This window comes from Myiozetetes cayanensis, unplaced genomic scaffold, assembly GCF_022539395.1.
Source record: "Myiozetetes cayanensis isolate MyiCay16 unplaced genomic scaffold, myiCay2020 scf12, whole genome shotgun sequence".
In the NCBI taxonomy this organism is placed as follows: domain Eukaryota; kingdom Metazoa; phylum Chordata; class Aves; order Passeriformes; family Tyrannidae; genus Myiozetetes; species Myiozetetes cayanensis.
The window spans coordinates 24,934,965-24,957,250 of record NW_026086826.1 but is presented as its reverse complement, the minus strand read 5'-3'; the positions used below and the strand labels follow the sequence as shown (position 1 = coordinate 24,957,250).

At 57.0% G+C, this 22,286-nt stretch overlaps 3 protein-coding genes across 3 annotated transcripts; 2 read left to right on the top strand and 1 right to left on the bottom strand.

Moving 5' to 3' along the window:
* Nucleotides 1–617: 617 nt before the first annotated feature.
* Nucleotides 618–3,999, bottom strand: MYOC (myocilin). Its single transcript, XM_050306318.1, has 3 exons — nt 3,313–3,999; nt 2,687–2,806; nt 618–2,598 (listed from the first exon to the last, which is right to left on the bottom strand). Exons 1-3 carry the CDS (start codon nt 3,836–3,838, stop codon nt 1,814–1,816), a joined length of 1,431 nt encoding a protein of 476 aa, XP_050162275.1. The 5' UTR covers nt 3,839–3,999; the 3' UTR covers nt 618–1,813.
* A 266-nt stretch (nt 4,000–4,265) lies between these two features.
* VAMP4 (vesicle associated membrane protein 4) lies at nt 4,266–15,136 on the top strand. Its single transcript, XM_050307111.1, has 7 exons — nt 4,266–4,542; nt 5,841–5,887; nt 6,206–6,256; nt 12,589–12,689; nt 13,155–13,234; nt 13,410–13,461; nt 14,472–15,136. Exons 1-7 carry the CDS (start codon nt 4,477–4,479, stop codon nt 14,498–14,500), a joined length of 426 nt encoding a protein of 141 aa, XP_050163068.1. The 5' UTR covers nt 4,266–4,476; the 3' UTR covers nt 14,501–15,136.
* A 3,050-nt stretch (nt 15,137–18,186) lies between these two features.
* Nucleotides 18,187–22,274, top strand: ITPA (inosine triphosphatase). Its single transcript, XM_050307304.1, has 8 exons — nt 18,187–18,263; nt 18,341–18,398; nt 18,482–18,546; nt 19,204–19,277; nt 20,261–20,292; nt 21,016–21,131; nt 21,616–21,692; nt 21,985–22,274. The coding sequence occupies exons 1-8, from the start codon at nt 18,201–18,203 to the stop codon at nt 22,103–22,105; spliced, it is 606 nt and encodes a 201-aa protein (XP_050163261.1). The 5' UTR covers nt 18,187–18,200; the 3' UTR covers nt 22,106–22,274.
* The last annotated feature ends 12 nt before the right edge of the window (nt 22,275–22,286 follow it).

The following is a 22,286-nucleotide window of genomic DNA, read 5'->3' as shown; positions in this document are numbered from 1 at the left end:
CAGGAGGGGAGAGGGTTTGTTTTCCCAAAGCCTGTTAAGTAAAGCTATGTATTCAGCACTGTCCAGCTCCAGCCCAGCTTTCTGGAAATCCTGTGTACACTGGCTTGCCTTCATTTATTTTTTTAGTCAATTAAGGGATGGACTTCCCACCCTGAAAAGGCCCTGGGGTGGGGCAGGGCTGTCTGCCCTCGGTGTCTGGGCTCACCGAGGTGCTGCTGCTCCCCGGGCTCTGCACAGACCCTGCCTTTCATCCTGGGGCACAGCTCACACCCCCAGGGAGCTGTGGGGGCAAGGGGGGCTGCAGCCGCACCTCCCACTCTGTTCTGGGACAGAAATGACTTTCTCCCATCCTCCCTGCCTGGTTGTCCGTGCTCGGGGTGGGCAGCTCCGGGCTGGGGCGGGTCAGTGCTCTGCGGGCAGGGTCTGCCTGCTGCTGCCTCGCTCTTCCCGGGGCCAGAGAGCCTGACAGGCCCTGCCTGCTCCTGGGTCATCCCCGGCTTTACTGCCCCACATCTTGCCCTGCCCACCCTCTGGCTCACCAAAGCCCTTATGCACAGAGAGAGTCGCACTTCTTACAACCATCACATATTCTTCCAAAATAAAGCGTGGGGATGATACAGAAGCCAAGTTCTTCATTATGTTCTATATGTAAATGCAGTGCTACACTTAGGACAGCAGTGTGTTAGGAGGACAGCAGTGGGGCAAAGCATAGTGCTGACAATCCCTGTAGGTGACCATCTGAAGTGTCCCACTGTATTCTCTCTCCTCACTTGTTTCAACACGTGGTGTATTTCTGTCAGAAGCTGCCTCTCAAATGTGGCATTTTCCTACCCCAGGCTTCATGGTTTCCCCCTAGGAGAAGAGGCTTGGAAAGACAAGGTGCAAGGCAGGAGTGGTGCTGGGCAGTGTGTATTGGGCCAGGACCCTACACAGCCCCTGGGGGTTGTGGGTGCTGCTTCCCCAAATGCCGGGGAGGAGGGAAAGAAAAAGCCTCCTAGGAAATTTCCACAATAAATTGATAAAGCAGCATGTTTTGGACTGCTGTGGGCAGAGCTGGCCCAGCACGGCCTGCAAAGCCAAAGCACGTGGCTGGGAGGGGCTGGATGCACCAAGAGGCCACCTGGCTGCAGGATGCTCTGCCAGCACTCCTCACCCCTGCTCTCTTGGCTGCTTTCTTTTCCCCAATAAAACAAGGCTTGTGCAATGGGTGTCTGTATTCCCTGCTGCTTTTGATCCTGCTGGATAATATTTGGAGGTGGCTGAGCTCCAGGATGCCCCTGGCACTGGTGGTGTGGGATGCAGTGGGTTTGTGGGCTCTCCACATGGGAGCTCCGCAGGGCTGGAGCCTGGAGACAGGATTCCCGACCTTGCAAGAGGGGATCGCTGCTCACAACCATGGAAAGTGTGTATTTTTAGGCTGACCCTCCTGGACAGCTCCCCTCACATGCCTGCCCTACCCTGCCTGAGCCCTCCCTACTCCAAATTTGGGGTGGCCGGGCTGGGTGCTCCCAGAGGACACTGGAGCAGCTCCGGGCTGGGTGCTGTGGTGACCCAACCAAAACCCACCGAGGCTGGGGAGAGGTTTCTCTGGCTCCGCCAGGCTCTGGAGCAGCACTTCATCTCTCTCTGCTGCACTTGAGTGCAGAGGGGTGTCGCTGGAGGTGCCAGCAGAGACACGGGCGGCCCCTCCCTCACCCGGGGCTGTCCAAGGCCGGTGCTCCCGGCCGGGCCGGGGGGAGCTGGGGAGCAAAGCAGGATGCCAAGGCACACACGGGGGTCCCGGGGGCTGAGCCGGTGCATTCGCAGCCCCAGCTCACGCCTGGGAGAGGCGCACGGGGTAGGTGACCATGTTGAAGCTGTCCCAGGCGAAGAGCTGCCGCTCGGAGGGGTTGTAGTCCAGCATGCTGAGGTAGCGGAAGCGGTTCTCGAAGGGGATGCTGAGGGCCCGGCTGGCGCCCGTGGCCGTGTCGTAGGCGAAGTTGATGGTGGCATTGGGGGCCGAGTAGCTGCTGACGGTGTAGAGGGTGCCGCAGATGAGGAAGGAGTTGGCCACCCCCCGCTTGCGGATGTTGGTCTCCCAGGTCCGGCGGATCTCCAGCGTCTGGGGGTCCAGCTTGGAGAGGACGATGGCCCCCCGGGCACTCTCGGTGCTGTAGATCACCCAGAGCCCCGTCTCGTCCACTGCCAGGTCGATGTCGGTGTAGCCGCCCCAGGAGTAGGGGTACTGCCCGTGGTAGCCGGCACCGGGGATCTCCCTCTCGGCCGTCACGGTCTCTCCCCGCAGATCGTAGCGGGCCACGGAGCGGGAATGGCGGGGCTGGAAGAAGAGCCCGCCGCGGTAGATGACGGCCCCCGTGCTCTCCATGGGCCGCGGCAGGATGTGCACCTTGGCGGGGTAGCCCCGGGCCAGCTGCTCGGCCTCCTCGTACTGGAAGAGCTGCCGCACCTCGGTGCCCACCGCGTCCACGCGCCACGTGGTGTCCCGCGTGAAGGGGGGCACGGGCTCGGGGTCCTTCATCCACACGCCGTACTTCCCGGCGATGGAGTCCGCCCGGCCGAACACCACGGGCTCTCCCACCCACACGAGCTCTCCGCAGCCTGCTCGGGACAGGAGGGCAGAGAGGGGATCACCGCGGGCCCCTCGGCGGGGCCGGGCGGTGCCCGGAGCTGCGGGGCGGGGGGGTACCTGAGTCCGCGCCCCCCGGGCGGCCGAGCGCCGTCTCCTCCAGCAGCCGGGACACGGGAACCTCCGTCCGCTCCGACTGCAGCTCCTGGAAGGTGAGGGGCTGCGGCTCCCAGCGGGGCGCTGCGGTGGGACCAGCGCAGCGTGAGCAGGGCTGGGCCAGCCCCCCGCACTGCCGTGACTGCCCCCGCCGCCCCCGGAGGCTCCCTGCCCGACTGCTGCCTCCCGCAATGCCCGTGTCTCCTCGGTCAGGAGCCTGGTGCCCCCTCCCGCTGCAGCAGGGCATATCTGTTGCACCCCCCTCCTCTCCAAGAGTGTGGTTTAATTTTCCTTCGGGGAAACTCCTAAACCTCCCTAGACTAGTGCCCTGTGTCCCCGCTCTGCTCCAGGGCAGGTGAAGGGACGAGGAAGGCTCTGGCTGACAGCGCTGCTTTAGGGGGTGTGGTGCGATGGGCTGCGACCCTCCGGTAGGGCTGAGCCCACAGGGTGCCCAAGAGTGGGGAGCATCAGTGGGTGCCCCACACGGGGGCTGCAGAGGGACCTGCCCAGCGCCCGTGGGGTGCCCCGGTGCAGAGCCGGTGGTAGGGCCGCCCGGGGGTCCCGGTCCCGGTCCCGGCCCCGGCACTTACCCTTGCCGGGGGCGCGCAGGGTGTCGCGGCCGGGCCCGTCCCTGCCGGGGGGGCAGCGGCCGGCCCGCAGCCGGGTGATCTCCTGGGCGCTGCTCTCCAGCCGCCTGCCCAGCTCTTCCTTCTCCCGCTCCAGCCGCCCCTTCTCCTCCTCCAGCCGGGCCTTGGCCCGCAGCAGCTCCCCGTACGCAGCCTCCAGCCGCACGGCCCCCGACACCTGCTGGGGCTCCCGCGCCCCGCCGGGCCCCGCGCCCCCCGCTGCCCGCTCCCGGCTCTCCAGCCGGCTCAGGCGGGCGGCGAGCGCGGCCAGCTCCGCCCGCAGCTCGGGCACGCCGCCGGCAGCCTCGGGGCAGGCGGCCTCGACGGGGCTGGCCACCGTGAAGGAGTAGGTGCAGTGCCCGGCGCCGTCGGGGGCGCGGTGCAGGAACGCGGTGTCGGCGCGGCCGCGCAGGGCCAGCGACCCCCAGAGCAGCAGCCACAGCCCCAGCATGGCCCCACACTCTGCGCTCGCCGGCACCGCCGCCCGCATTTATAGGAGAGGGTCGGGACGGCGGGGGGCGGGCGAGCAGGAACCTTCCAGATGCCTGCGGCGGCACCGGCACTGCCCCCGCCGCCTCCCCGGGGCCGCTGGCCGCGCTCGGCGGCCGCGGGGCCGTGCGCCAGGGGTGACGGCGGGGGCGAGGCGGGCGGAGCTGCCCCCGCCGCGGGCGGGGAGGATCCGCCGGGCGCTGATGCGGAGCCCGCGGGGGCCGCGCGGGGATGGAAATAGGGATGAGGATGGGGACGGGAATGGGAATGGGGCCGAGGGAGCCGCTCCCGGCCCCGCCCCCTCCCGGCGCGGCCCCGCCCCGGGTCTCGCCCCGCCCCTCGGCAGGCCCCGCCCTTTCCCCGCCCCGCCCATTATCGGTAGCTCGGCGCTCGGCGCGGCGGGCGGAGCGCCGAGGTGGTCGATGTGACGGCGGCCCCTCCGCCGCACCGGCCATTTCCCGCCGGCCCGGCCCGAGCGCGGGCACCGCTCCTGCCCTGCCCTGCCCTGCCCTGCACTGCCCTGCCCTGCCCTGCCCTGGCCTGTCCCCTCCCATCCCTCCCCTTCCATTCGTCCGGGCCCACCGGTGCGGGTGACCCGGCCGCTCCCTGCCGCCCCCTCCAAGCATCCCCAGCCCGGCCATGCCGCCCAAATTCAAGCGGCACCTGAACGACGACGAGGTGACGGGCTCGGTGAAGAGCGAGCGGGTGAGTGCCGCCCCTGCGGGGTCCCGGGGGTGGCCGGGCCGGTGTCCCCGGTGCGGGTCCCTGGCCGGGGGTCCCTGTGCCGCCGCACCCCGCGGGGCCCGGGGCGCTGTGACAGCGGCGTGCGGTCAGCGAGGGGCTGTGCGAGCATCACAGTGACCCGGGGGGAAAATCAGCCACCTTAGGGGGAAGGGCTGCCCTGAGAACCTGTTGTAGTTCCTGTGCTCCGTGTCCGTGAGACCCCGCTGTGCTGCGGCCTCTCGCCCTTGTGCAGAGCTTGGCACGGCCGTGTCCTGGCTCTCCTGCCTCGCAGCCGGCCGGGGAACTCGTGTGAAGCCGCCCTGGGTTTACAGCTGAGTTCTTCCCCTGTCGCCAAGGTCCTCTGACGGCCCAGGCTGTGGGTACGGGTCACAGGGGTGCAGTTGCCTGGGTTAGACACAGCGGGTTTAACCTGACGTGTTTGTCCTGCGGTCACACTGTGCTAAAACTCCGTTTAGACCGTGGCTTTAAGTGCTGCTGCAGCTCCCACCAGCTGTCAGTGAGACCACCGCGTTCCAGGAGCGCTTTGCTCATCTTTGCGGGAAGCAGTGGCTGGAACTATTGCAGGGTCTCAGGCTTAAGTCGATCGAGGAAATGTGACAAGGATGGAAATATAGGGGAGCTTTGAAATAAGAGCATCAACCTTGCAGGTGGGGGCCTGAGTTTGTGCACAGGGGAAGCAGCAGCTGTTGGTACCTCAAGGACCGCAGTTGTGTCCCTGGGCCCCTGCCTTCAGTGTGGCATTTCCCCCTATTGACTATTTTTGACCCTGAACTGATGTTTCAAGGAGACCTAAGCTCCATTTGGAAAACCTGTGCTGCCCTGATAGGAGAAACAAACTCTAGTAAATGTCTTAGTCCAAAACTTCAGGCTTCAGTGGGATTGTGGGGTTGCTCTTAAAAAGCAGCCTTTGGACCATCTAGTGGGATCGGCAAATCTGAGCGGAGCAGAGGAGCTGTCAGACCACTCTGCTTCCCTGCCCAGGGAGCCCAGAGTTTTCCTTGTGCTTATCCTTCTTACACCTGCTCCTGTCAGGTGGCTGGAGAGACCGTGTCCTCCAAAGCTGGTGTGGATCTGACTTCCCACATGGATGGGATGGCACAGGGTGGCTGTGAGCAACGCTGATGTTTTTTGGGTGCAGGGCTGGGGACTGTCCCTTGAGCAGAGAGGGCCTTCCTGCAGGCAGAGGATGCTGACTGCATCCTAAGAGCTGGAAATGTGTGTGAAATGGTGGTTGCTTATTGTTTTTAATGTGTTTGCAGAGGAACCTGTTGGAGGAAGACTCAGATGAAGAGGAAGACTTTTTCTTGTGAGTTCCTGAATGGCTACTGTGGGGAATGCAATGTCCTGCCTGCCTCCAGCTCTGGGACTGGGAATCAAAACCTCTGATTCCTTTGGGATGATCTCCCAGAGCCTTGGCACTGAGCATGAATTAAGTCCTAATAGGCGTGGTCTCTTGTAAGATGGGGTGTCCCATTTATCCTCAGACAGGGGAGGGACTCGTGGGAGCTGTGAAAACAATCCTTCATCCACAAGGCGTGGGTTCTCTCTTGTGTATCTTTTGAGTCTGGTTTAAAAACATGTTTTCATTGTATCCTCCATCCTGACTGATCTTTTCTGCCTGCAGGAGGGGGCCTTCTGGACCCAGGTTTGGACCCAGGAATGACAAGATTAGGCAGTAAGTTGTTGTTCCTCAGTGTCACGCAGATAATAATTTATTCTAGTGCTGTGAGCCCCTGCTGCTGTCTTACCAAAGTATTTCTGTGTAGTTCTTAACAGGAACATTCCTTGTGCCTGCTTTCTTCTAATTGTTATGTCCTACCCTACGTGACCACAGCTAAAGGAAATCTGAGATTTGATGCAGGGTGTCAAGAAACTGAGCCATGACAAAGACAAAAGGATGAGATTCTATCACAGTAGCTTAGTGGAGGTTCTGCAGCCCTTGCTGGGCTCTGGTGGTGAGCTGTTCCATGCTTTGGTGAGGCTCTTTTTCTAGAGCCCTGAACTTTAGCCTTCACTAGCACAACTTTTTATTGGTTTGTGGCTTTTTTTCTTCATCCTGTAACGTGCTCCTGAACGTTTCAGGAAAGCAATTGGACAGGAACGCACCAGCACCGTGTTTTTTGGGCAGCAGCTGGTCCTCTGGCCTCTTCTCCAGATAAAAACCTGATAGAGGTGACCTGGAGATGAGCAGTGACTCAGTGGGGTCAGAGCAGCTGGAAAACAGGAAACTATTACAGCTGGAGGAGGATTAGGGCAAGAAGGAAGGAGTGAACACACTGGATCCTCCTCCCATCGAGTCATTTCCTGGAGGATGCTTGTTCAGGGCTCCAGTTTTCCCTGCCCTTTGCTGTGAGGGATGTGGTGGTAATTAAAAGTGGGGGGACACTCTCAGCCCCCTGCTTTGTGTCGCCCTGTTTCCTTTGCTGGTCTCTGTGGAGCCAGAACAGGGCTCTGTGTGGGGAGTGATGGCTGAGCTGCTCAGACTGGCTCTGAGTGTGGCTCTCCATGAGGGCTGTTTTCCATGGCAGGAAGATGCCGGTGCAGCTCTGGGATGACTCACTGCCAGCGTCAGCAGCAGGCAGTGCCTGTCTGTGCCCGCTTGCCACGGTACCTGCAGGGCTGAAGGGCACTCAGATACCACAGGCAGGGGAGAGGTCACTGTGCCCTGAGTTTTCAGGGGTCTGATCCTTGGAATAAGCCAGAATGGATAAAGCCTCCCTTCTAGGGCGCAGCCAGGCTGATTGGGAGTAAATGAGGTGGAGAGGGGATAATGTCTATCCCTTCATCCTCCTCTGCTGGAAAGGAGTTGCAGTATCTTCTGCCTTCCCTGTGTGCTGGGGAAAAACAGGAGCTCTTCTCTTCCCACGGTCTTGGCCTGGCAGAGAGGAGTGGGGGCTTGGGTAGAGGACGGCACAGCACCTGTGGAGGGGAAGGAAGATGAAAGAGGCATTCAGCCAGGAACTGGTGGGTCCAGAGGCGTGATGTGACTCATGCCCAACGCCCCTGAGACTTGCCCACTGCAGAGATTGCCTGGATAGTGGACCTGGAGCGGAATACGTCTCTTGGGGTAGCAAGTGGCTACATCTATCCAGTATCTAGAGCATCTGTTATAGAACAGTGTTTATGTTCTGCTCTCATCAACGCTGATTGCTTTGTTTAATAAGCACTTGTGTCGTGCACTCATCACCTCTTGTCATGGAGCTCACTGTTCAGTTTCTGATCTTGTGCCGATGAATCGATGCCTGGTCTCTCAATGAGCCAGTTTGCTCTGATTTCAACAAAGAAAGGGTTGGGCTGCTGCTGAAAACTTGTAAGGAAAAGACATTTTAAGGAGGAATTTGAGCATTTGGAGAGCTGGGGCATAACTGGGCAAAGCTAGAGAGCTGTACAGGGCTGGAGGAACGAGGTGTGAAGGCAGGCGTAAAAGGAAACTGGATGGAGGACTGGGGAGAGGAAGAAGTGACGGGAGCAAAGGTGTGGAATGTGTTGAATGTGGGGGTCAAGGCTGGAAATTTTTCCTAGTTATCATTGGGAGCAAAGGGGCTTGAGTGAGGGTGGAGTTTGGCGGCAGAGACCCTCGAGGCTGGCTCAGCTGTGGGGAGCGCTGCCAACCTCGGAGGGGAAGGAGGTGAACTGCAGTCGGCAGCAGTGGCAGGAGGAAGTGTCAGTCCCCTCCACACTGTGTTTCCTCCTGATGTGTCTGGAAGCTGCTTGGTTAGGGTAGACTCTCCTCTGGTAACTGAGAGGCCACATGGGGTCCCTTGGGCTCCCTCTGAGACCTCCCATTCCCAGGGTGGGCTGGAGCTGAAAGGCAGCTTTTATCCTTTTCCCCAAAGTTACCAGGAACAGGTAAGGGAAAGCCGAACTCCTTTCTCTGCCTTTCCTGAATGTGTGTGTGAGAGCTGTTAGTGCCCTCTCAGGGGAAGGTGGGGTGTTCATCTTCCACCTGCATTTCTCTTATTTATTCTCTAATCACAGGCCATCTTTTCAAAAGCACCACTAAAATCACCCCCTTTTCTGCACTGCTTGGCTTGTTTCATTGCTGCTGTTTGTGCTCTCTGGAGACTGTGTTGTTGGATTCAGGTTCCTGCTGGTGCTGAGGCTCAGCACACCGCTGGGGTATCCCAGGAGCCAGGTCTTGGTCCCTGTGATTCCCTGGTTGCTCTGCTGGGGGTGCCCAGCATCCCTGGCCCCGGGGCTCAGATTTGGTGGCTCTGCCTTTCTGCAGGCCCTGAGGAAGGAGAGAGTTTGAAGAATGGTTTGAAGGCAAGAGTTGACAGCAGCTTCCCAGGGCCTGGCTGTTCATAGCAGCTGGCTGGTTGTGCAGCGGGCCCCAGCCACAGCGCAGGCTTTCATTTGGAGGTGATATCAAGACCATGTTTACAGGAATCCTTGTTGGAAATAATCCTTTCCATGACTGAAGGGCTTCAGGGAAGCACAGGCAGCTGTTTTCCTCACAGCTGGGACGAAGCAGCAACTTAAAGCCAGGGATTTGTGGCATGGTTCGGTGCTGATACCCTGTTACTGAGCTGTGGCTCAGGGAGTTCTGTGCAGTGCTGGCCTCCTGCCTTTGTGCCTTCCATCTGCCCTGGCTCTCCAGCCTGTTCCCTCTTCCCCGGGTTACCGCCACGATGAGGGACGTTTGGGTGTCATCTGCACCCAAATGCACAGAACTGTTAATGTGGCTGGGGTGGAGAACAGAAGTGTGTCATGCTGGCTGTAAACAGGCAGCCTGGAGATGAGCAGCAGCCTTGGGCAGCACATCCTGTGTGTGCATGGCCTGTTCGTGGCATCTGGAGAATGCAGCAGCACTGTTGTCAGCCCAACACCCTGACCAGCCCAGGGAGTTTTCAGTGTGGCCAAAATGGAAAGGTTTATTCCTCCCACTCTGGCACAGCAAAGCACAAGAAAAGAGGAGTCTAAACCAAGCTCAGCACTGTTGGGTCTCCTGCTGCTTTGACAGTATATTCTTGCTGTCCTTGTTAAAAGCATCATGTTTGCAGTAATTAGTAAGAAGGAGGGTCGCGGGAGATGTATTGTATGCTTTTGTCTTTCTCCCTTTCCTGGCAGGTATTTATTGTATTTTATTTCTCTTGGAAATCTGGCTAGAGTGAAGCACATGAAGTGTATGTGTCCAAAGCCAGTAGCTCCCTGACAGGAAATATGTTTTGAATTAGAGGATTCATTCCCTCTTGCCAAATAAAGCAAGAAAATATTTTCTTCTTGATTCTTCTTGAGTTTCCAGCCTCGAGCATGCCAAACTAGTGGGAATTTTTGAATTTGTTCTAAAACTGCTGGGCATCTTTCAGCTCCCTCCTGGTTTTTGTTTTGTTTTTTTTTCCCAGGGTTCTCTTTTACACCCAATGCCAAAAGGTATCGATTGGGCTGCTCAAATGCATCTGTGTTTCACGGAGGTTCAAGACCTCAACATTTGTGGGAGTTTAGAAACCTTGGTTTCTCTGTGCCTCCATTCTCCACCTGGGAAATGTTTTGTTCTCTTGGGGACATTTAACAGCCAGCCCAGGGTTTGGGAAGGGAGCAGAGGCTCTTGGTGTTCTGCCAGCAGCTCAAGTGAGAAGGGAGGGGATGCTGAGGTGCAGCACAGTGAGGGTCTGTGCTCCATAGGTCTCTCTCAGATGGTGGTACCCACCATAGCAGCTTGAAGTCAGGTACCTGCCCACTTTGCCTCCAACACTTTGGGGTGTCCCAGGACTGCAGCAGCATCTCTCCAGGCTCTGACCTGTACTGGCAAGGATACAGGTGGTGCTGCATTGCTCTGCACGTTCCTGGATGCACCATAACCTTGCGTGCTCCCACTTGTTACTTGTACCAGGATAACTTGGTTACAAATCTGCTGTAGGAGGAAATCTCTACTTCCAAGCCAGCAAATGATTTTAGAAACATTTACATACTGCAAATGTAGACTTCTGCCTGTGAAGCCGATGTTTAAGGCCTCAGAGGTTTTGCCAAGTTGGCTCATCTGGGGCAGCAGATGTTTCTGCTTTTCCTCTCTCACCCCAAGCTGGAGCTGCGTTGCTGGCGACTCCGAGCTGGGATTTGTGCCGAGGTAAGGAAACCCCCCTGCAGAACGTGCCTCCTCCTCCTCACCTGCTGTCCCAAGGATGGGCCGTGGGGCTGCAGGGGGTGGACCCGTTGCTCCACAGGGCACTGCCACGGGTTTCCCAGGCAGCCTCAGGCTGTGTCCTCAGCGCCACCTCCCGCGCCTTCCCAACGGTGGCAGCTCTGCCACTCACCTGTACCTTGTGAAACAAATGGTGGAGCAGAACGGGCTCCTGGGCACGAGGTAGGTTCCTGCTGAGAGGTGTTCAGGGATTATCCGTGCCCTTCCCCTCCAGATAAGGAACTCCATCGCTGTGGAAGGCGGGAGCTGCCGCCGCACGGTGTAGGTGGGTTCAGAGAGATGCTGCTCCCACGGACTCTGTGATGCAGCACAGGGAAGGCAGGTTCCTTTCTGCTGCTGTCCTAAATAAAGCAAATTTTTCTGTGTGCTGCTGGAGTCCAGCATGTGCCACATGAAGGCTCTTGACTCTGAAATTGGTTTCAGAGGGGTTGCCTGGCTGTTCCACCTCTGGGAGCCGCAGTGCCGTGGTGCTACAGAGCTCAACCTGAAGGGCTAAGATGGGAAACCCCTTCATGTTCAAAAGTCTGGAACTCTTCCTCGAGCTTTCTGGGGAGAAAACAACCTTTTAATAATTCTTCTTGCCTGCTTTTGGAACTAAATAAATGTGAGCAAGGCATATGCATTTCCATTGTGACCACTCTTGCTTGTTGCAGCTGCTCCTGGTCGGCACAAGTGTCTGCTCAGTGAGAGGCAGGCAGCTGGCAGGAGAAATGGGTCAGTGTGAACCTGTGCCTCTAATTAGTTAATTAGAAGCACGGGGGCTAGGACAGAGCCCTGTTCCTGGTGCTGCAGTGCCCCATTGCCTGGCCTTGGGCCAGTTGCTCCCAGTCTGCCTTGGCCTCAGTTTCCCAGGCCACGGGGGAGGATCTGCTGTTCCTGTCGTTCCGAGTGCTCTGAGCTCAGGGTAAGGTGAAGAGCTGCTGAAGGGGCCTGTTTGTGCTGCATATTTAGCTACTGCTGGATGTATTTCAGTATGTTTAAAGTGCTTAACCGTTTTTAATCGAGGCAACCTAAGCCATCAAACCTCAGGTTGCTGCAGAGTGAGTGGCCTGGAGCTATTTCTGTTTTGTTGCCCTGTGTGTAGCGTTGCCTCCAAGATCCTGCCGTTGCCATTGACTTTCTGGGAACGGTATGTCTCAAACAATGTATTGTATCCCCAGGGCCTCAAGGAAATTCTTATTTCTTTCTCCAGGAAAATAGACGTGTATTAGCTCCAAAGTACAAACCAGAATGTAGCAGTATTTTTCCACCAGGAAAATTCTTCTCTCTTGCCAGTGTGGTGTTTTTTAACTGGAGTGAATAAATACATTTTTAATAACCCACCGGGTGTGATTTAGGCTACTGTTCACTGAAGTGACTACCCACAGAGTTGCATAACCTGTGAGAAGATGAATTATAGCTTGGTTTAGTTCATGTCAGCCATTCCTTTGCTGTCCACTTGATGCCCCTGGCAGAGTGGGTTTAATTTAGTAATTCAGTTTCCAGAGGGGGAATGCACCTTGATTTGATTTCACCCCAAGTTATTGAGCAAAGGTGTGGAAAGGTGGAAAGACAAGGCGTGGGTTTTATACTTTTTTCCCCTTTGTGAGCTCTTCTGCAGCAGAGTTGCCCACCACCAGCAAGCAGTGCCTTTTCCTACTGTGTGTTACCCTTTCTGCTGACTTCCCAGTGTTCTCTCTGAGCCCCTTGTGTTCCCTGGCCAATCCCAAGATTGCTGGAGACACCCCATGGCTCTGGCTTCCTTGGCACCCCATCGACCTCTCTCCTCTGTTGAGCCCTCTCATTTTGGTGGGTGAGCTCTGAGCTGTGATGCTCAGCCTGTGGTGCTCAGTTCTTTCCCTCACACTGCCTGTGCTCTGCCCCAGTGTCCAGAACCAGGTGGACGAGGTCATCGATGTCATGCAGGAGAACATCACAAAGGTGATCGAGAGAGGCGAGCGGCTGGATGACCTGCAGGATAAATCAGGTGCGACCCCAAATGCAGCTCTGCTGGCCTGTTCCCCACATCTTTTCCTAATGACAGACCTGGGCTTGTATTTCTGTCCTTCCTGGGAGTGGTGTTTCACAGCCATGGGCTGCGGATCCAACTCTCTGCCAACATTCTTTCCACCCTCACCTTCTGCTGCTCTGTGCAGAGGTGTTAGTTTGGGGGCCTCTGTGTGCTGTGATCTAGTAGGTCCTTCAAGCAAAGGTAGATTGGTCTGTTTCCTGGCACTGTCCACTGGCTTGCAGAGCAAATTCCTTACGACTTGTCTTGTGTGTGCTCTGGTGAAGGGCGTCACACTGGCACCTGCTGGGGCTTTGCTGAATCACGCTGTGGTTGGGTCTTTTCCCTAACACTGAGTTTATTGCATAGAACTCAGTGGAGTTAGGAGTGGGTGCTCTGACTGTGTGTGCACCACTGAATCACCTCTTTCCTTTCCTTTACTAGACAGTTTATCAGACAATGCAGCAGCTTTTAGCAAAAGAGCCAAGCACCTCCGGAGACAGATGTGGTGGCGAGACTGTAAGGTGAGCCAGAAGGGGGGGTGGGTTTGTGAGAGGGTGGTTACCTGCCTGCTCCTGGGAGGGGATGGAGAAGCTCTGCTTTCCAGCTGAAAAGATGCTGGAAGGCAAAGGCCTCCTCTTGGGTTAAAGCAGGTGCCCCAGGCACCCTGTGTAACATGCCTGTGTGCTCCCCTTGCAGATGAAGGCGATCATAGCGATGGTGGTGGTTATCCTCCTGCTCGTGATCATTGGTGAGTAGCTCCAGATCACCCCAGCCTTGTTTGGCATTGAAATATTCGTGGCATTCCATGCTGGGACACCATGGTGGTCCTTGTGCCTGGGGGAGTGCACCTGAGCCGCTCCATCAGGCCCCACTCTGCCTTAAGCCATCCTAAGTGGTGCCTGTGGGCCACGCTGTGTTCCTTCTCTGCAGGGCTCAAACCGAGTCCTGCTGACTCTGACCAAAGCCAGCATCGCCCTGCCCACCTTGTACTGAGCCAGGCTTGGCATTGACTGATGCCAAGGCTGGTGGGAGGAAATGGAAAAGTTTCAGACCAAAGCAATGTCTTCCAAAGGCATCTCCACACATATCAGCCATCTTGCAGTGAGCCTACTGTCTACAAATGCTCTTCCCCTAAGCTGCTTCATTGTCACCAAGTAGCTATTTTGGCTTTGCCATTGGTCCCTTCCCCTGCCCTCTGCCCTTCCTGGAGCTCCCCAGAGCACAGATGTCACTGCTTTTCCTACCAAACAGCTAATAATGACCAGAATGTGCTTCTTCCAGCAGAAGTAATTCATCCCTCTGCTGCAGAACGATGTGCTCCAGGGGTCCAGGCAGCCCAGCACAGCAGCTCAGCCCTTCCATGCCACTGGGTCTGGAGGGTCTTCCTCCCACTGCAGTGGCCAGGGCATCTCTGCAACTGTTCATGTTCCCTCAGCAAAGCCCTCCCGGCCTGTTGTCCTTCTGACACAGCCTGCAGCAAGAGAGAGGCAGAGCTGGCAGCAGGGTGGAGAGAGAGAGAGAGACTGATGGAAAATCCCATCTGGTTTAATTTTGGGAAGCTGGAAGGAGATGAAGGTGACAGGATATGTTGTCTAGTGTGTGTGCAGGCAGCAGATTGCTTTAGCTTGAGGTTGGGAACACACTTCTGCTTGCAGCTGCTCAGTGTTTGTCGCTCCAGAAGCAGGGGGGGCTGCCTGGCAGGGCCGGGCGTCGCACACGACGGTGGGTGGTGAGAGCTTGTTCCTTTGTGTCTTCCAGTGCCCATAGTACTGAAGTACCGTTCCTGACAGGGCCGCTGGAGGCTTCGCTGGAGCAGCCTCTGGGATATCCAAACTGCTGTGTAATTTAAGTGAGATATCTGTATATAGCTTTGAAGTTGTTTTTCTCCCGGGAGCGAGGAGGAGGAGGAGGTGGCAAGCGGCCAGTTCTAACGGTGCATTTTAGGAACTGCCAAACAGCCCTTTTCCGGTCCAGTACCTGCTCCTCCTGTCAGACTTATTTTTTATAACAGAAGATTCAGATCCCAAATCGCCTGTTTTGGGGAATTCTGGGTCTCTGGTTTGTGGAGCTGGCTACCTGCCACTACAATCTATCTGTATATATGGTTGAGTTGTAATATTAATAATAATACTGTTGGAGCAGCTCCCTGCTGTGGAAGGCAGAGGGGACTCTGTCCTTTAATCAGAGATAAGGAGGGGATAAATGTCTGAAGAGAAACATACCAATATATTACAGGAAACTGGCTCTTCTGTGAACTGCAAGGGTGTTGTTTCTCTCAATTTAAAAGAGAAAAAAAAGAAATTGGGTTTTACAATCCAGAAGACTTTCTGGTCCTGCCATGGGAATGCACAAGCTCGGTGTTTTCAGTATTGCTGCTTACAGCTGTGACTAAAGACATTCCAGTAAACCTATTTTGGACTGTACATGTGGAGTTTCTGCACGTCTTATAAAGTTTTGGAGGATATTCAGGGCTCTCCACGGCCGGGAGTCCCTGGGAATGGGCTGTTTCTGTGTTTTCTTAACCAAAAGCAAGAAGTGTGTGTAGGGCCCAGCAATAAGCATGATTATGTACAGACACAGCAGGAGAAGAGCAGCTCTCCTGAAACCAGTGCACAGGGAATGAGCCCACTTCCTACTCAGAGCCCTTGCCTTCACACTATGGTCTCAATCCCAATGCCAGCCCATTTTCCTTCCTTGTGATCCAGTGGGGTGGGGGTTGTTCTCAGACGTGCTGGGTTGCTCAGGGAGCTGCAGGGGTCCCTGTGCTGGGATAAACAGGAGCTGAACTTCTCCATCCACGGGTGGGAGTGTGGGGTTTTGGCTGTCTCTAGCCTCGGTCTCAGGTGTTGGTAGCACTTCTGTCAGCCCTTTATTTTTGGGATCCTTGTTCTTTCCAGCCCTGAGCCTGTGACTTTAGCTGAGCCAAAATCTCAAGGTCTCCTGGTTCTGTCTTTGCTCTTTTTTATGAAAGAAGAGTTGTCCTGCTTAGCACATGCTGGAAATCATTCTGGAGAGGGGAAATGGTGCCCCAGAGAATTCCCAGTGCCATGTCCCAGCTCCTCTTCTGAACCTGCCCCCAGGACCTTGTACTCAGTTTCCACCTGAGTGGTGGTGCTGCCCCAGCAGGGAAGGGGATTAGGAGTGAGCACAGCAGGCTGGAGAGCTCGATGTGATTACAAGCTCTGCTTGCCCAGCTGGAATATAAATAGGGCTTTTCCCCTCTCTGAGCCCTAATCTCTCCCGGTGGGAACCAGAAAGCCAAGCTGGGTTTTTCCTCCTAAAGTATAGGCTGGTTTTAAGATCATGCGCCCAGTGGAAGAGACAAAAATCACCGTGCCTGTGCCTTTGGCTACTTGTCTGAGTGCAAGGGATCAAGAACGTGGATGAAGAAGGGACCGTGTCTGTCTCCAGGGGGCTGCAGATCTCGCTGAACTGTTGGGTACCATGTCCTGCCAGCTGGGAAGTGAGTTAATTTACTCTTGCTGCTGGAAAGTCCTGCCAGTGCCTCTGCCTTTCTCTCTCAGCCCCGTCTCGCCTTTGCTGCTGCTGCCACTGCCACCCACGTCAGGACCTTGGTGCCTCAGGATTGGGTGAGGACTTCAGATCCCTGCTGGCACCAGGTCTGGGCAAGAGAAGGGGTTTTGAAGTTGCTTGCTGGAGGCAAAAAGTGTGGCTTTAATACTGGACTGAGGGCCTTGGAAAGTGGGTGCTGATGGGATAAAGTCTGGACCAAGCCCACTCCAGGCAGCCCAGTGCAGGCAGCAGGCTCTTGCTCGGGGAAAGATGGAATTCCTCGACTTTTTGCTGGAGAGATTTTGCAGCATTCCCAGGAGTGCCCCTGAGATGCAGGGCAGGGAAAGCTGCCACAACCAAGGCTGTCATTGCACCTCCTTGAGTTGCCAGAACTGCTTTAGGTTCGAGTCACTCCATGCTGGGGTTGTCCTGAGCACAGACCTTCCCAAGGGACCAGCTCTGGCTGGGAGAGGCACCACCAGCAGCAAACCAACAGTCCTGGTCAGAAGTTTCACAGTAATAGAACTTACTGAGCAACTTTTATAGATATTTTTTTTTCCCAAGGTTAGAAATGTCTGGTCTCAGGGTGGTACAGAGCAGTCCTCCTTGTGCTCCTCTGATTCTGTGGTCTTTACACTGCAGTCTGTGCTGTCCCATGCTGGACTGGTGGCAGGGAGAACTGCAGTGAGCAGAAAGGGTTGTTTTTTCCAGCAGTGTCTACAAGCTTGGGGGTTGGTTTTCACTTGGGAGACGTTACGAAGGAGGTTCTACAACAAAAACAACTCCTTCACCCAAGTGTGGGGTCTGTTTTATCCATTCCCTCATCGTGCAGAAGACAGACCGTCAGCTGCTGTTTTCCACATGATTGCTTTTGTACAGGGCATGGCATCTTCTGGCTGGAGCTGTGCATTCCTCCTCCCGGGCTTGCAGGTGTGGCCCGTGTGATGAGCCCCTGGGCTGCCCATGCCCGAGGGCAGGGGGGCTGCAGGGATGGGACATGGAGGGAGAAACCTCCTGTCTCTGGCAGCTGGGCAGCCCAGGGGGAAAGAAGTCCCTCCTGTGGAGTCCCCGTGCAAAGCAGGGGCTTTGGGGGTGCTGGCAGTGAGGAGGGCCTTGGGTACCACGGTGGGAGAGCTCCCAGGACCTGGCTGCTGCTTCCCAAGGTACTGCTCCCCACCAGTGCTGGGCTGCACTGACCCGTCCTCCAGGGCTCCACACCGGCCCCACGGACACCTCTTGCCTGCCGAGTCCAGGCGGCTTTGCCACGGCTGCCAGCTGGCCCTGCGGTTACCTGAGGTGCAGGGCAGGGAAAGCGGCCTCAACCACAGCCATCTCTGCACTGCCAGGAGGCGCCAGAGACGGGTGTGGTCATTCCGTGCTGGGGTTGTCCTGAGCACAGACCTTCCCAAGGGACCAGTTCTGGCTGGGAGAAGCACCGCCAGCAGCAAAGGCAACATCGACGGAACTTGATCGCTCCGACACACGAAACCAGATGTCAGCGCAGAGACGCGCCAGAGGTCGGGGGGGTGAACAGCAGCAGTGCTTAGAGCACCACCCCGTGCCCGATTCCCCCAGCGAACATGTGGTTCTACTCCAGGGAGAACAGGCAGGGGACTCCTCGGGCCGCGGCCGCCAAAGGCCGGCGCTGTCAACAAGGGCCGGACCGTGAGGGCCGTGAGGGGAGAGGTTACCATGGCGACCCGGCCCGCCCTCCGCGCGCCTCTCGCGAGACCCTCCGGCCCGGCCCCGCGCCCGCCCCCGCAGGGCTGGCAGTCCCCGCCTCTCACTGGCGGACGCCTTTCCCATTGGCTGAGCCGCGCGGGGATGGCGGGGCAAGCGCCTTTCCTATTGGCTGGGCCGCGCGGGGATGGCGGGGCAAGCGCCTTTTCCATTGGCTGGACGCCGAGGGGCGCGGCGCGGCCGCGGGCGCTGATTGGCGGTCGGGCGCGCGCGGCGGCCGCGCGCGGTGTCGTCATGGCGGCGCCCGCCCGGCGGAGCGTGGTGTTCGTGACCGGCAACGCCAAGAAGCTGGAGGAGGTGCGGGCGGCGGGGCCGGGGCTGCGGGCGGGATCGCCCCCCTCTCCCTCCCTGATCCTTCCCTTCTCCCTCTGCAGGTCACGCAGATCCTCGGGGACTCCTCTCCCTACACGCTGGTGGCGAAGAAGATTGACCGTGAGTTGCCGGCGGGGCCGGGCGGGACGCGGCGGTTCGTCCCGTCCCGGCCGTCTCCTCATCACCAACCCCTGTGTCCGCAGTGCCCGAGTACCAGGGGGAGCCAGACGAGATCTCCGTGCAGAAGTGCCGTGAAGCCGCCCGGCAGGTCGCTCTTTGCTCTCTCCCTTTTCCTGGAGGCACCCCCGGGGAGGGATATTGGGGCATCCAAACCGGCCACGAGGGAAGCCAGGGGTACATCCAGCCTCGCCTGGCCTGGCCTGGCCTGGCCTCACCGCACTCCCATCGCCCCGGTTTGTGCCGGGTGATGGTGAATTCTCACCGATGACACAGTTTTGGCAGCCCCGCTGCGGCTCCTCTGGTCTCCTGTGTCTCTGGAGCAGCAGGAGGACATGGCAGCTCCTTCAGTCCAGCCCCTGTGGCTCCAGGACACAGCATTTGCTGTCAGCCTGAGCTTCCAGAGCTGCTTCTGGGATGGGTGTCTTAAAAGAATCAAGTGAGAGCTCAAGAGAAATGCAGGCTTGCCTCCAGCACATGGACCTTCCCTTTCCTTGTCCTGCCATTCCCATCCCTCAGGAGGGTAGGGGGTGTTCAGCTCAGCCTGTTTTTCTCCATGAGAAGCCTTCCCTACTGTTCCTCAGCCACTCTGGCCTGCCTGGGGAGAGCTGGGGTCAGGTCGTGTCTGTCTGGTGTGTGTTGGAACCTTTGAGGTCAGGTGGAAATGGGAGGATGGGACAGAGCCAGGTTTGGGAGCAGTGACTTTTCTCTAGGGCTGATGTTTCCTTCCCTTGGGCTTTTGCTGTAGGTTCAGGGACCTGTTATAGTAGAGGACACCTGCTTGTGCTTCAACGCCCTGGGGGGCCTGCCAGGACCCTACATGTGAGTAGGAGGGAAGTGGCTTCCCCTTTTGTGTGCCAGAGTTGGGAGCAGAGGCTGGCAGGGTGGGCTCAGTGGAGGATTCTCCGTGTGCCAGGAGCAGTAGGGGCAGGGAGGTGATTCCTAATCCGTGTCCTGGTCTTCATCCTGGACCCCAGGGGCTGGACTGAGCTCCTTGAGCCCTGCTGGAAGTCACAGAGTGGGATGAGACACACAGACCTGGATTGTTGGCTCTGGCTCCCAACATATGGTGCCTACATGGCACTGAGCTTGGGAACCTGTCCACATAGCGGGGTCTGTGTCATGAAGGCATCAAGCCTTTCAGCAGGATTCTGGGATGAGTGGCTGTGGGTCCTCATAGGAACTGCTTTAATCCAGCAAATAAAAGAATTATTGCATTACAGTGGAGCTTCTGTGATGAAATACTGCCTCATCTCCTGGAATTAACTTTTAGTGTGATTAATTCTTCCAAACTGTCTCTGCTGTGCTAAGCAGACATGAAAGCTTTATGTTGTGGAATAGAATCATACAATATCCTGAGTTGGAAGGACCCACAAGGATCCTCGAGTCCAACTCCTGGCCCTGCACAGGACAACTCCAGGAATCCCACCATGAGAGCCTTGTTCAAACACTTCTTGAACTCTGGCAGGCCTGAGGCTGTGACCCAGTCAGCACTACAGCTGGGTGTAAAATGTGAACAATTTGTGTTGAGAAATGTGTTTTGGCATGGCTCAGGAGTAGGCACTGGATTATTTACATAGACCCCAGGACTGCTTTAAATCAAATACTCCAATGCTGTTTTCACTGTGTCACAGTCACTTTAGGAGCTAAATCTGCCCTTACTGGTAAGTAGTCCTGAGGTGATCTGAGCACATTGAAGAGGGATTCAAGGGGCTTTGAAAATGTAGGCAACAACATCTCAAGGATGCCTATATTTCTGAGAGATAATAGCAAAAATTAATCTTCCTTCTCCCCTTCCTCTTCAGAAAGTGGTTCCTGGAGAAACTCAAGCCAGAAGGTACTGCCCTGGTGTTACTGCTCTGCCTGTAACTCGCTCTTTTCCCCCTGAAGTGGATCCCTGTCCATGCTGGGCCTGCCCAGCCTGCCTGCCCACCACACTGCCCATTTCACAGCTGATTCCTTTCCTGCCTGTCCAGCTCTGTCTCTTCACATTCTCTCCTCGAGCCTGTTCTGTGCCCTCCTTCCTGGGATGTTGTTTTCCCTGGCAGCTTTATCCCTGGATTCCCAGACTCCTGCCTCTGCAGGCTGGCAGCAGGGCTTGTGGGAACTTCTTATTTGTCATCAGTGTGACCTGGCAGACCTGCTGCTCCCCGTGGCTTCAGTGCAAACCTCACTCCACTAATGCTCCCCTCCCCTCCTCTGGTGTGCAGTGACTGCCTTGACCCCACAGTTCAGAGTGTTAATCCCATTAACATGAGCATTAATCACTCTAATTCAGAGTGGGCTTATTCCTCTCTGGTGCTGCATTTTGGCTTCCTCTCCCAAAATCGTAGCAGGGCCCTGCAGCTCCCACTGTGAGGTCTGAGGCTCTGGCTTCAGTCGTAGGAGGGATCCCGCCAAGAGCATCCCTGTGCCTGAGCTCTGTCACCTCTTGCAGTTCTTCCTCTCCTCGGTGTCTGGGAATGCGGTGGGGAATGTTCCCTCGGCCCGTCCCTAGGGGGTGTGCTGCGCTCCGAGCGAGCGGCAGTAACGCCGGGATCCTCCTCTCTGTCTCTCTCAGGCCTGTACAAGCTGCTGGCTGGGTTTGAGGACAAGTCTGCCTATGCCCTCTGCACCTTCGCCTTCAGCAGCGGGAACCCCGAGGAGCCCGTGAGGCTGTTCAAGGGCCAGACCCACGTAGGTGGTGTGCCTGGGGAAGGGAACATGCTGAGGGGGGAGGGCTGGGATGTGATATGTGCCAGCACTGGCTCTGCTGAGTAAAATTTTAGTGGCTCCTGGGTCACTGAATGCCCTCAGAGCTTCTCAGTGTTGGGAACAAGCTGAGGAAGAGAGAGGGTGGTGATGCTGCAGCCCTTTCCGCAGTGGTACTTGCTGAGCTCTGCTCCTCAGCCCCTCATCTCCCTCTGACAGGGCTGTGTCTGAGTGCAGTCGTTAGCTCCGTTATTTGGAGGGGTAAAGGCCCTGCCAGGGCAGGGCAGTGTCAGTTTGGGGCTGCTGATTCTGTCACAGCCCGGGGAGGTGCTGGGAAGGAGCACAGCACGGTGCAGAGCCTGTGGGGGCCGTGGCTGTGTGCAGCTCCTCACCTGTGTTTGAAATGTGGCTGCAGGGGAATTGCTGTGAAAACACGGCTTAAGGGGCCGTTTTTGCTTTCTTGTGGCAGGGGCTGATCGTGGAGCCCAGAGGCCCTCGGGATTTTGGCTGGGATCCCTGCTTTCAGCCTGATGGCTACAACCAAACGTGAGTGGTGCTTACCTACAGTTCTTTATGTAGGGCAAGCCGGGGTGAGGGTGTCAAGAGGAACTTGCTTGCAAGCAAGGGCATCAGGGAGAAAACGCCTCCTGGATCTGAAGGTGGTGCCTTACAGGGAACCCCTGGATCAGGATGGGGTTGCTGGCTCTCCCAGTGTGTCACTACAGATGCCTGCTGAGCCAGGCAGGGAGGCAGTGAGCAGAGGGGGAGCTCTTGGTGACTAGGGGGCACATCCTGAAGTGTCTCTGCTGCTGAGACTTGTGTTTTCTGTGCCCTGCAGATACGCTGAGCTGCCCAAGGCAGTGAAGAACTCCATCTCGCACCGATACAGAGCACTGAGCGAGCTCTCTGCCTTCTTTCTTGAAAGCAACCCGACAGAGCACGGCTCCGGTGCCAGCTAGCGCCCCGGGCTGGGGGCACCCCGTGTCCTCAGATCACAGAACCCTTAGGGCTGGAAGGGACCTCTGGAGATCATCCCGTCCAACCCTCCTGCATGTCCATGTTCCACACAGCCCCGGGAGAGCTCTGTTCTGCTGCGGGCTGCCATTAAAGCTGCTCCTTTAGAACCCACCCGTGCCTCTC